Below are 12594 nucleotides of genomic sequence, written 5' to 3'. Positions count from 1 at the left end.
ACAGAAATAATACTGCACAATGCTAAACAACTGAAACATGGGCACCTTTCGCGGGACGTAAGATGTCCAAGCGGTATTCAATTCCCCTCCAAGTGTTCTCCAGCATTTGCGGTGTAAATGTTTCGATAGCAGCAACAATTCTGAGCTTCAGTTCATCGATGGAGGTCACAGGGGTCTTGTAAACAATGTCCTTAACGTGTCACCACAGCAAGAAATCAAGCGCCCTAATATCGGGTGAGAGCGGAGGCTAGGAATTGGTCCACCACGCCCAACCCAGCGCCCAGGAAAATGCATGTCAAGAAATTCTCGGACAACACGTGCCGAATGTGGGGAAAGGTGCGCACCATCATGTTGGAACACCTCATTCGGCTGATGATTAGGAGCAGAAAGCAATAGAAAAATATCGAAAAATACTCCTTTGTAAACAGGACCATCCAGCTCTGGAACAAACTACCTGCAGATGCTTTAGGGACTCTCTCCTGTAAACCACGTAATTTCAGGAAAATGATTAGGAAAGTAATAAATAAGGCGAAGTGAAGGTATGTGGGGAAATCATGAAAAATTCAGTAAAGTAAGTGAAGTGAAGTGAATTGTGGTGAGGATGTGAAGGATACGCAAGTGTAGTGAAGTAGAATGAAGGGAAGCTCATGGTGAAATGTGGGTGCATCAGTTCATGACATTGAGTATTTCATTTGTTATTCTTTAGTTTATAGCATGCCTCATTTTTATTAATATTAATTTATATAACTGTAGTCGTAATTGTATTTGTTGTACTTGTAACTGCATTTGCATTGTATTCGTTATGTGTAGCGTGTCCTTTATTATTTGTGTATTTTTGTGTGTTATTTTGTGTGATGTGTGTTATTTGTGTGTTGTGTCTTACTGTAGTACCACCGCCATCAGGTTAAAACCCATTTACAGTTAAAATAAATAATAATAAAAATAATATCTTCCAACTGGGGTAACAGATACAACTACAGCATGTACAGATGGGCCACGCAAACCACGACAATAATTTAGAATCACCTTATTTTAAACATGCGATAGGAACCAGATCTCCCCATACCAGAGAGCTTATTTGCCACACAGATAAGGGTGCCTACTCAAGGTATAGAGGTAATATCCTAGCCTACTGTGGGGTAAACCTGCCCATCAATAATGGAGCGATCTATGTAGAGCTGTTAATACCACCTAACGCGTAATTTCACGGTAAGTTTCGTGTGCCTAGCATGAAATAAGTTGCGTCAGATGTTCAGGTAGTGTGGGGCTGGTCTGTATCGCGCCTCGCAGGGGATGCAGGACACAGTATGAATGTGTAACACTCACTTCTTTCCGGTCTCCAGGAACACGTCGAACTCCACAGACATCTTGCAGCACAGCGCCTTCCTAGAAAACAATAAAAACATTAGCATCTCGCCATTAGATACAGGCTACAATTTTTAATTTTTTGACGTGGCATAGCTCAGTGATGTGAGATGCCGGTTTCACGCCCCAGACCCTCCAGTTCAACACCGGGCGACACGGTGAATTAAGTGGCAGTCATGAAGGTTTCACTTGGAATTTATTCGTTTTGCCCCTGATAATCATCTTTCTGCCATCGCTTCATATTCATATGTCTTCACCACTGAGGTATGCCCTTATCAGACAGCACAAACACCCTCGGTTTCTAGGTCAGGGCTTCGTCTCTGACATAGCACTTGGCTCATTATAGAGTACTGTTTGCAGATAATAAAATGTTAATTAATTGAAGTCCATTAACATAGGCCTCGAGGAAGAAGACAAATGAGAAGTCATAAAGAAAGACGGCCCAATAAATTCTGAGTCTTTCAATACTCCCTGGTGCCCTGCTCCTTGTTTTTTGGAAAAAGTTTTGAACACGCGAGACCTCATTAAAAATTACTGATTTCAGGTTTTGACTCTGGTTCATTGTTGCTGTTGATTGTGTTTTTGGCTCTCTGAACCGTGTGGATGTGGGCAGTGTTTCGTACTTCGACCCTGAACAAGGCGGCAGTATGTAAAACCGAAACGTCTGTAACTACCCATATTCACCCAGCGCAAAAACCCAAGAACAGAATCGACGTCGTTACACATGTAATGTTTTCGTTCCAGTCTGAATGACAACTAGGACTCACCTATTGTGTGAGGACGAGCAGTTGGTATTGACCATGTGACCATCTGCAACAAAGAGAAAATGACCTTCATTTTAAACAACTACTAAACAAGCAGCAATGGAAATCACATACGCAATATTATGAGTTCCCACCACTGGTTTGAAATAATTATATCTTCATTTCAAATAAAACCAATCTTCATTTCCTTAATTTATTTCCCTACGTAGTAAGATTACGCCTATCCTGCATTCACACCTGTTCCTCAACTTCCGCCCCTCGCCTCTCCTTTGTTTCGTCTCGTTTCACCATTTGATCTCACACTTCCCTAAGAGCAATTCTCTCTGTCTGTGAATCTCTGCCTCACTTCCTTTAACTGACTCACAGAAAAAATAACAATAGACACAGTTTCCTTGATCTTTAGGGCTGATAACAAGAAAGTGTAGTTGGCAGTACTGGAATCTCATTTTGCCAACATCACGCATACTCGAGTAGAGCCCGTTTGTTTTCGTTTAAATTTTTTAATTTGTTGTTACGAATTGTTCTTTTTAAATCAATTACTCAATAACAAGCTTATGGTTTTGTAAAGTACACTTATTACACGACGCTAGATAACTGTGACAAATCCGTAAGTAAAAAAGATGAGTTACAGCTTCAATATACGGACCGAGTCGCCCCGGTAATGTCTTCGCTTGGATGCATTCTAGTCCAGTCTCCTAGGACGAGGGCACACCAAGGAAACTGGCAACCGCAATTTCCGAGAAATGTCGCAAATGTCAAGCAGGCAACTGGTTTCCAGATTAGCAGGCGCACACTGAGGAAACTTATGTTTAATTAGTTACGTCATCTTAAGTGGGTATGTTTGTCCGACTTAATGCATGACTGTACTTGCTAATTTCGTGCACTTACCTTCTGCAAGGGAAGATAACAGTACTGATCCTGTCATAATGTGGTGGTGGTTGAGACCGGTTGAGACGGCCTGAGAGGAGAGGACGAACACAGTAAGGGAAATATTGGGATGTTAATTCATTTGTTTTAATTAAGGTCAGTTTATTGTAATCAGGAAATATCACGTTCACACGCGATACGAAATTCTGACATACAGTGCAACAATTTTAGCAAGACAGAAGACACCTGATGATGGCCGTGTACAGCCGAACCATGTGATGTGGAAGAAGGGCGACTATGTAATAAATTCTATTTAACACGGAAATATGTGTGGAATAAATTATATATTAATGCAACAGGATGCCTAAACACAATATTATGAAAAGAAAACATTGGGTGCATCCGTTCTTCTGTTACAATTTAAAATGAAGCGCTTATATTGTTTCGAAAGGACTTAACCTGGATCCAGACTCCTTCTCTTGAGAAATGCTTTCCTAATATTTTGCACTGCCTAGCATAGTCTGGGTGGCGCGTGTCATATATACCAGGCTCTTGCTCAATTAACTGCACAAAAACAAAATTTGCAAGTTTGTCAAACTTTCATGTCATCTTAAGAAACAAATGAATCACTGACGCGCGTTACACTACCACGGTCAATAAGTTTGCGTGATGGCCGCAAAGCGCCGTACGGGAATTTACTGCCAATATGTTTCAGCAATGTTTTCGGCAGCTATATCAACGTTGGCAGACTTGCATAGCGGCCAACAGCAACTATTTTGAGGGCCGATGTGGATCTGTGTAAGTGTATGTGAATACCTTGTAATATGATGCGATAAAACCACAGTCCACGAACTTAATGATTCTACCACGTGGAACAGCTGACACTGGGAAACCGCGCCGCAACGCAACTGTGAGAAGACTGGCATGCTCCGTTGCCTGAAAGTTGAGTTTCTCGGTCTTTCCGCGAGTTGCGTTGCCGTTTCCTCGGTGTGCCCTAGCCCTTAAAGAGCACCACAGGTCACAAAAAACAGCAAGTGAACTGAACTACAACGATAAATGAAAAATTTCGATTATATTTTCTTTGCCGTATTAGAAATCTCGCTCGCAAGAATCCCATCGTGGCCACTGTAAAACCTAACCTAACTGTTAGCTGTGAGCCTCCGCCATTTGTAAAACTCGAAGTTCAACCAGTGCTCGCAAGAGACCGCCACTGGCATCTAACCTGAGCCACATGAATCCAGTCCACAGCCTTACACCCTATTTCCTTAAAATTCATTTGTAATATTATCCTCCCACTTACGCCAGATATCGCAACCTGTCTCTTCCCTTATGGTTTCAAGACTAAAAATTAATTCCAACTTCTTATAGCTTCCATGCGTTCTGCATGTCCCGTCCATCTAATCCTTCTTGATTTTATCCCACCTAATAAGACGCTAAAGAGCACAATTTATAAAGCTCTTCCTTATAGAGTTAATCACCCTTTATGAATGAAACGTGTGAAAAAGCGGATTGGTGCAGCCGTGACGCCGGTTATTTCATGATTTCCCTCAGTTCCTCCACTCATACGCTGAGACAGTACCTCAGTCAGGCCACAACAGATTCCTTCCAAACAGTTTCCAGCTATCGTGCCGTTCCACGCTATGCAGTCACATCATGAGAACTGTGAAATAGAACTTACTTGTCTTTTCTTGGTACTCCAAGTCATCCGAGTCTGTGAAGAACCACGTCTGAAAGAGAGGACACAGGGCAAATCAATAATATGACAGACACACAACGACATGTCACACTGCCAGTACAATCACTGGCCTAAAGAATAGGAAATAGAAAGGTAAAGCTATCCCTGTAACAAGTAGTTACTATAGGATTCTGACGATGGTGTATAACACACAGAGATATTGGGTTTTCGGACTTTATCCATCGTCCTGGTTTTTAAGATAACTAAGAAAAACACGACGTTTCGGAAGAAAGAGCTAGCCTCAATCACTGGACGTCCAGTGATTCTAAGGGACCCAACAGAATAGGTGTTTTCCCTCACCTGAGGACGGAAACAGATCCAGATTCCGAAACGTCGTGTTTTTCTTAGTTATCTTAAAACCAGGACGATGGATAAAGTCCGAAAACCCCAATATCTCTGTATCCTTGTAACAGGCCGTGGAGACACACGGGGCTGTGAGACGCTGAGGCTCCCACATTTTCTAGACAATCGACTCACAGATGGCGCTGAGATTGTCAGCTCTACGCGCCGGTTGCCCTATTACCCACCCAGGAAGATTCCCGGTACTCATTTCTGTTAGAGGCTGAGTCGACCCCAGGGCCATAGTGCGGCTGGAAGGATTAGGTCAACTGAAAAATATAACGACCTCATTGGCAATCGAACCCGCGACCTTCCAGCTTGTAGTATAGTGCCTTAACCAACTACGTTACCGCGATCGACCCTTCCCTCAAAGAAAGATATGGTGGTGGAAGGGGAAAGAGAATTGCTTTTGTTAATACGATGCGAACTGTAATACCGTATTATTCGGTTATGTTACTGCGATTTATAAACGGCCCTCTGTATATCCTGCCAACTGCTACAAACAGTTTTCATTAGCAGATAAACACTGTCAGCGAGAGTCCTCTATGAGGGATGTGACGCCTTAAAAACCAAAACTTCAATGGAATACCGCGTCTCCATCTTCAAGGTGGAAGAATATGTAAAGCAACAAGAAAATAGCAGTATACTTCCAAAACGTTGGTAAATTTCTACCAGACTAAACGGCGTCACCACTGACGAGGGTTCATTTCGAAAATAAAAGTAATTTATCCTGTGGTTGTGGCACAAAGCTTACCCAACAGATCCTCTTAGATCTGCCAAGTTCAAATATCTGGAAACGGCATTAACAAACTAAATAAAGTGATTAAGAGAGAATTAAATTCGGGCAATGCCTGCTGCCATTCTGCTCAGAATCTTTTGTCTTCCGTCTGTTAAGTAAAACAAAAGTCAGTACTGAAATATACTGTCACGTATGAGGGGTTCGCGTGACTAATATAGCGGGCTCTGAATAGGACTAATTGGCGCTTCTTTACAATTACAACCAATTACAACATCTCACAATCAATGGCTGCCTAGGACACGCTCCATTCCTTACTGGACCACGAGTGTCTTCTCTTCCACCGTGACGAATGACAGAAGAATCACTGCTCACTCGCGAATGAACTGAGCTAACTCTTTTATACCTCCGGGGAGAACTTAATATAAGTCACAATGTCTTACAGTTCCTCTGCTATCATGTTTTTCTGTGTTTAGTTGTTGCCATGGGAACGAGCTTACCAAACCGTTGCCCATCAATGGACTTCTGGGTCTGTTCGTTGCTGCGGGAACGTGTGCTTGGCGAGCCGTTGGCTAGCAATGGACTTCTGCACTGGCTCCAATATTCCGGCTTTCAGGTGTCATATCACAATACAAAACTGTAATTTTACCTGTTCTTTCGTATGGATGTGAAAAGTGGTCTCTCGAATTAGGAGAGGAACACAGGCTGAGAGCGCTTGCGAGCACGGTGCTCATGTAACACGAGCACGGAGACAATTTCATAATGGCCTTCATAATTTGAAATCTTTACGAAACAGTATTACAATGATTAAATCAGTGAGGATGAGATAGGCAGGTTGTGTAGCATGCACCAGAGCACGTACGTGAGGAGTTTGGGTAGGAAAGTCCTGTAGATTCTGAAGGGTTCTGACGATGGTGTATAAACTGGCTTTTTGGACTTAATCCATCGTCCAGTAGGTGAGACAAACAGATCCGTTTTCCGAAACGCTGTTTTCTCTACTTTCGAGAATACCGGACGTTGGACCAGGTCCAGTGTCCCAGTATGAGGGCCTCGGCTTGGATGCGAGAATATGGAAATTTATCTTAATCTAACAAGACGGCAGGGGGTGGATTCAGGGCACTGACCACTGGCGGCTCCCGTGAGCACGCTAATGCAACTTGGGGTTCAATGACGTGCTGGGAATTTCCTCAGAAGCTGGGCAACTATCATCTTCTCAAAAAGGACTCTGTTCCATAGTGTTGATTAGTTGTGGTCGTGTCTCCAAGCGAAATGCTGACGTTTCTTGCCTTAATATGCTCGCGTGATAACATGTCGATGGAGTATGTCCTCCAACGCCAAAAACGATGAAGACAGAGCTCGTATACGGGGACGTTCTGTGCGCACAAGAGTGGCATATGGTCCTAGAAGTGACTGTTTATTATATAAAATAATATATATAACAAAATAATATTATATATATATATATACAATAGTCAGTACAATTACTAAAATGGACGACAGAGAAATCGGTGTGGATTCCCATGAACGGATATTCTCCCTTCTACCCAGAGAAGATAAAGCGGCCGAGGCGTGAAAGTGACCGCTCATGAACATCCAGTGAAGAGGTTATGAATGCGTGGAGCTATGCCTCCACTTCGCCATACGTCCTTAACTAAGCCAGGGACAACTTTACGTTAAACCCGGTAACACTAAAGCCTAGAATTCACTTAGGTGATGTACAGTAATGCAATCTGTACCTCACAGGAAACACATTGTGTCACATTGATTATTTTCGAAATTATTCAGTTCGTCATTTTGCTAGTTTTGAGGTGAAAAGAACAACCTCTGTAGATTTCAACACAGTAAAGTATGGTAGATCACTAAGGTTTCGAAGCATTGTATCGCCTCCATTTTCAAGGTCGAAAAAATCCAGGGAAAAAAAAGAGTAATGAACAGACTTACACTTACGTCGCTTTTGTTAAGCACGGATCACGTCCCTAACCGCCATTCTACACTTTTACTCATTGCCTTCCGAGAATGTGATACATAACCCAGAGAAGGACAGAGATGACATGTGAATGCTGCCACAAAAACGACGAATTAGTGCAGGAGACACTTGAGGGGGAGCCCACAAGATAACAAGTGTGAAGGGCATGGGTCACAGCCCGCCCCCATCACAAGACTACTATAAAAATTTCCCTCTGGACATACAAAAAATACCTACAGCTGCGTAACTCAGCTCAGAAACTGAAGACTCACAGCAAGAGTGGGATAAAGCCGCTCGTTCATTCGCAGTAGGGACGGGTTTCTCTGTGAGATGGCACGCCGATCACTATGAACATTACAGTCTTCTGGGATGTGACACCGTGTAGCCTGAGAGGCATTTAGCAGCGCCTTTGAGGACCCTGCTGTGCCCATGGTTCGGAGTAAAAAAGTAAAGTTATCCCTGTAACAGGCCGTGGAGGCTCATAGGGTTGTGAGACGTCGAGGCTCCCACACATTTTCTGTACATAATCGGCTCACAGATGGCGGTGAGGTTGTCAGCCTTACGCGCCGGCCAACCTTTACTCCCAGGAAGATTCCTGATATTAATTTCTGTTAGAGTTTTGGTCGACTCCAGGACCATAGTGCGGCTGGAAGGATTAGGTATATTGGAAAAAAAAAATCCAATGACCTCATCGGGACTTGAACCCGCGACCTTCTGGCTTGCAGCATAGTGCCTCAACAAGAATAGTAAATGGCACCGAGTCAGTGCAGCTTGTTCTACCAGGAATATAGAGACAACAGAGTCCTCCGAATCGTCTATACCAGACCACACGGCGTCGCGTTAATTCACTTCCATTGTGCCCAAACAGCATCTGAGACCAGTACATCCTTCTGTTCAATGATCACTGCGAATTCTTTTCCCAGGGATAAAGGAGGCGAAGCGTGAAGCTGACCACTCATCTTTATCTAGCTAGTGCATTGTTTGAAATTTTATAATTGAGACATATTTCAGGCTGGGGTCGTCTGCTTGGAATGAGGCACTTACTGCTTGGTTGACTTGTTTCGGAACAAACGAACCTTGACTCACAAAACACAGTAACACTACCGCCTCGCTAAGTTGCTCATAATTCCTTTTAATGGCATGAAGGTTAGATATAAATGTCAGCGCTTTCGTCTATTTAATTTAGCAGAAAAGTCATCAGAACTTGTCATCTCCCGAAACGTAATCTCATCTGTACATCTCACCACATGTGGGCTGGATGCGTGTTTCTCTCCGCACAATTAAACCTTCCAAGCCTGAAATTCATCTAAATAACATGCAATATATAAAGTCAGTTCGTACCTCACAGGAAACATCGTGTCTCCATGAGGACGACCAACCGGCTGACGCCGTATAAGAGAATCAATGAATCAATCAAACTATCTATCTATCTATCTATCTATCTATCTATCTATCTATCTATCTATCTGTCTGGTTTCTGTCTATCTATCTGTTCCATTCCAGTTCCTCACGTGGAGCATTGGGCATCCACGAAACGCTTCGTTTCAGATAGTTTCTTAATCTGAGACAGTAGGCAGGACTCCTTGGACGGGAGGATCAGCTCAACGCAAGGACGCTACCTACAAAGGACAACACAAACAGAACAAACGCAAACATCCATGTCTTGAGTGGGATTCGAACCCACGATCGAGCTAGCGAAGACATTTCATGCTTTAGACCGAGCGCCCACTGTCATCGACTTATAAGGGAATAATCGTTGTTTATTGTGCGAACCATATGAAAAATTAAACATGTTCTATGGGAAAAGTTCAGAGTTTCGTAGTGTTATAGCAAGTGGTACGTACCAGCATTAAACGCTGGCATTATGCCCTAATTCTTGTAGTATAATAAACACGAGTGTTTGCCCAGAAGCTGTTAATCCTTCACATGTGCGTTTTAGTGGCTTCGAATTCCTTCCAAGCGACAGCCGCTCTAGTATTCTAACTGGGGTGGGGGAGGGGGGGACAGATGACAGGCACAGGCAGTGGAGACCAATAAATATTTCGTCTTTTTCTCCAGCTTTCCCACGACTTATCTCCAGCAGATGTGACTTCACGCACTTGTTAGGCTTAGAAAGGAACAGGAGCATGTTGTTCACATCACAAGGACCAGAAAGTGCCCCACTGCAGACATTCGCTGTCTGAGATATGGACTACTTAAAAAAAAATTAATCTGCCAGTATCATCTTCGTTATATATAATAATATATATAACCATATATAATATATGATATATTATTATATATTAATTATTATATAATATATAATAATATATATAATATAATNTCAGTGCCGGGCCGTGCCAGAGCTCAAGCGGTTAGTCGCTGGCTTCCCACCGCGGCGGCCCGGGTTCGATCCCGGTTCTGGTCAAGTGGGATTTGCGGTGGACAAACTGGCGCTGGGGCAGGTTTTCTCCTAGTACTTCGGTTTCCCTTGCCAATCTTCATTCCACCAATTGCTCCACAATCACCCTCACCTATCATCTGGGGCTGGTACAATAGGCCAGAAGTGGCCGCAGTACAAGGGACTTAGTCCCACCCCACTAGCAATAAAGAAAAAGGGGCCAGTGCCAAACTAAAGTCAAGGATTGCTGAGCACCGCTCATGCCATCTGCCTAAAGCATATCGGGTAACACCCTGAGTAGGCAGCCTGTGTGTGCTATGGAGACTTTGGTTCCCTCAAAACAAACTCCATGGCCTGCAGTCCGCAGGCGAACTATACCGACCGAGCGACCGCCGCTTGTCGGCGAAGTTAGTGCCAAAATTAGCGGATAGAGGGTGTTGCGTGGTCAGCGCAATGGAACCCCATTGTTGTTAATCTCGGTTTCCTAGACCGGAGCCGCTATTTCCTTGAAATAGCTCCTCAATTATCCCCACGAGGCTGATTGGACTCCAGACCCGCCAGTTCTCAGAAAATCTGGTAGCGCCGGGAATCGACCCCGGGACCTCTTGATCTGTAAGCAGGAACCATTGGACCATAGAGGCGATCTCTAAATCTGGTAACTTTCTAATGAAAACGTAATTATATGTAAGGTAAAGTTTTCCCTGTGCTTAATTAAGCACTATGCCATGAAAGCGTATGGGGGAGAAATATAGATCCACATTTTCTTGACCTCGGCACTAGTTGGAGGTGAGTGGTCAGTTTCACAACCCTGCCGCTTTACCCCTGGGAAAAGAGCCCGCGGTACCCATTGGATAGAGCTTAGGTGGACCCTAGAGCCCGTCTGGACGTGGAGAAAATTCTTCTCTACCGGGACTCGAACTCCGACCCCTCGGTTGTCCAGTCCGTAGCCAGTCGCTATACCGGCTTCGCTGTATATTATTGTGGCGTGCCGCCTAAGGCCGGAATATTTGGAATCAGAACGCATCCATTGCTATACAACGGCTAGCAATGTATACATATATGACCATCTGTTGAAGTAATCCTAAAGATGTTTTAGGCACCGTGCGGTAACTTCTTTAAAAATGTAATTCTGAATGGCGGACCAAATGTGTGCTCCATTTACAGAGAAGGGACAGACACGTGCACATAAAGTACAACCCATGTTATAAACTGTGAAAATAATATGCATTCTTTTGAATTCCACAGGTTATAGAATGAACCTGATGACAGGACACGGTCGAAAACTAAACAACGCACCATAAACTGTCAGGGAGCCAGTACGGGCCTTGTCTAAAACATCTCTGACGGCAGTCACTCAGTTGCGTCAAATTAGTATCATAATACAGTCATCAAAAATTTCGGAAAATAACATTTTCCAGTATCCACACGTCGCTTCGGCCAGTCTCCTCTGCATCTGCTGCTGAAACGCGTAGAAGTGAGACCACATAAACAATTCATGTGAAAATGATGTTCAAAGTGTCGGTGTGTCACAAGAAGAAAAGTTCACGTACCATAATGTGTTATGTTATCCTATCATCCCTTTGTTTAACCAGTGTACAGCCGACCGACGTTTCGAAGCAGCATTCACGAAATTTCATACATCACCGGTGGGACCACACAAAAGGATACAGACATAAGGGAGACATTGTAAGTTCAAACTAAGGTTAAAGGTTTATCGGGACAAGATGGAGCAGATGTGCAGCGAAAATGCATCCAAACAGATTACCGAAGTTATGACTCTATTACAGGCCTAGGATTTAGCCTAGAAAGAGAAGATAAAGACCAGTTCTGGGACGAGAATTCATGAATCAGACCTAGTAATCACAAGCTGTCACACAAATTCAAAACGGAAGAAGGCAAGAACAAGAATAAGATGGCTGCATATTATGAGTCCAGTAACGATGTTCGTCTCTTACGGCATTTCCAGCCATTTTATGTTGAAACACAAATTCACGTGACGTCCATATCACTGCCCGAGGACAAAGAAACAGGACCGAGCAGCTGGCAATTTGTAAATAGAGTAAAAAACGTAAAATGTAACCCCTGTAACAGGCTGTGGAGGCCCATAGGGTTGTGAGACGTCGATGCTAGCGCATTTTCTAAACAACTGGCTCACAGATGGTGCTGAGGTTGTAAGCGCCGTCACCGTATACCCCCAGGATGATTCCTGGTACTCGTTTCTGTTAGGGGCTGAGTCGATCCCAGGGCCACAGTGCGGCTGGAAGAATTAGGTCAATTAAAAAATCCAATGACCTCATCGGGATTCGAACCCGGGACCTTCCGGCATGTGGCATAGTGCCTCAACCAACTACGCTACCGCGTGACCCTATTTTACACAAAAAAAAACTTGGCTTCTATGTCCTGGTATATATGGTATTCAGTACTGTGATTAATAGTTGATGT

General features: G+C 43.6%; 2 protein-coding genes across 4 annotated transcripts in view; one reads left to right on the top strand and one right to left on the bottom strand.

Moving 5' to 3' along the window:
- Window positions 1-12594, top strand: part of LOC111865336 — a 385756-nt gene that overhangs the window by 299131 nt on the left and 74031 nt on the right. The gene's annotated exons all lie outside the window — the stretch shown is intronic.
- The window catches only part of LOC111865356 (fringe glycosyltransferase), a 151719-nt gene that overhangs the window by 100259 nt on the left and 38866 nt on the right, over window positions 1-12594 (bottom strand). Inside the window, exons 3-5 of the mRNA XM_023853307.2 lie at window positions 4675-4723; window positions 2133-2175; window positions 1327-1386 (exon numbers count right to left, since the gene is read on the bottom strand). Coding sequence (XP_023709075.1) covers window positions 1327-1386; window positions 2133-2175; window positions 4675-4723 — 152 coding nt within the window. The remainder of the gene's footprint in view (window positions 1-1326; window positions 1387-2132; window positions 2176-4674; window positions 4724-12594) is intronic.

Source organism: Cryptotermes secundus, unplaced genomic scaffold (genome assembly GCF_002891405.2).
Source record: "Cryptotermes secundus unplaced genomic scaffold, Csec_1.0 scaffold853, whole genome shotgun sequence".
Taxonomy (NCBI): Eukaryota; Metazoa; Arthropoda; class Insecta; order Blattodea; family Kalotermitidae; genus Cryptotermes; species Cryptotermes secundus.
This window is presented reverse-complemented; position numbering and strand designations above follow the sequence as displayed.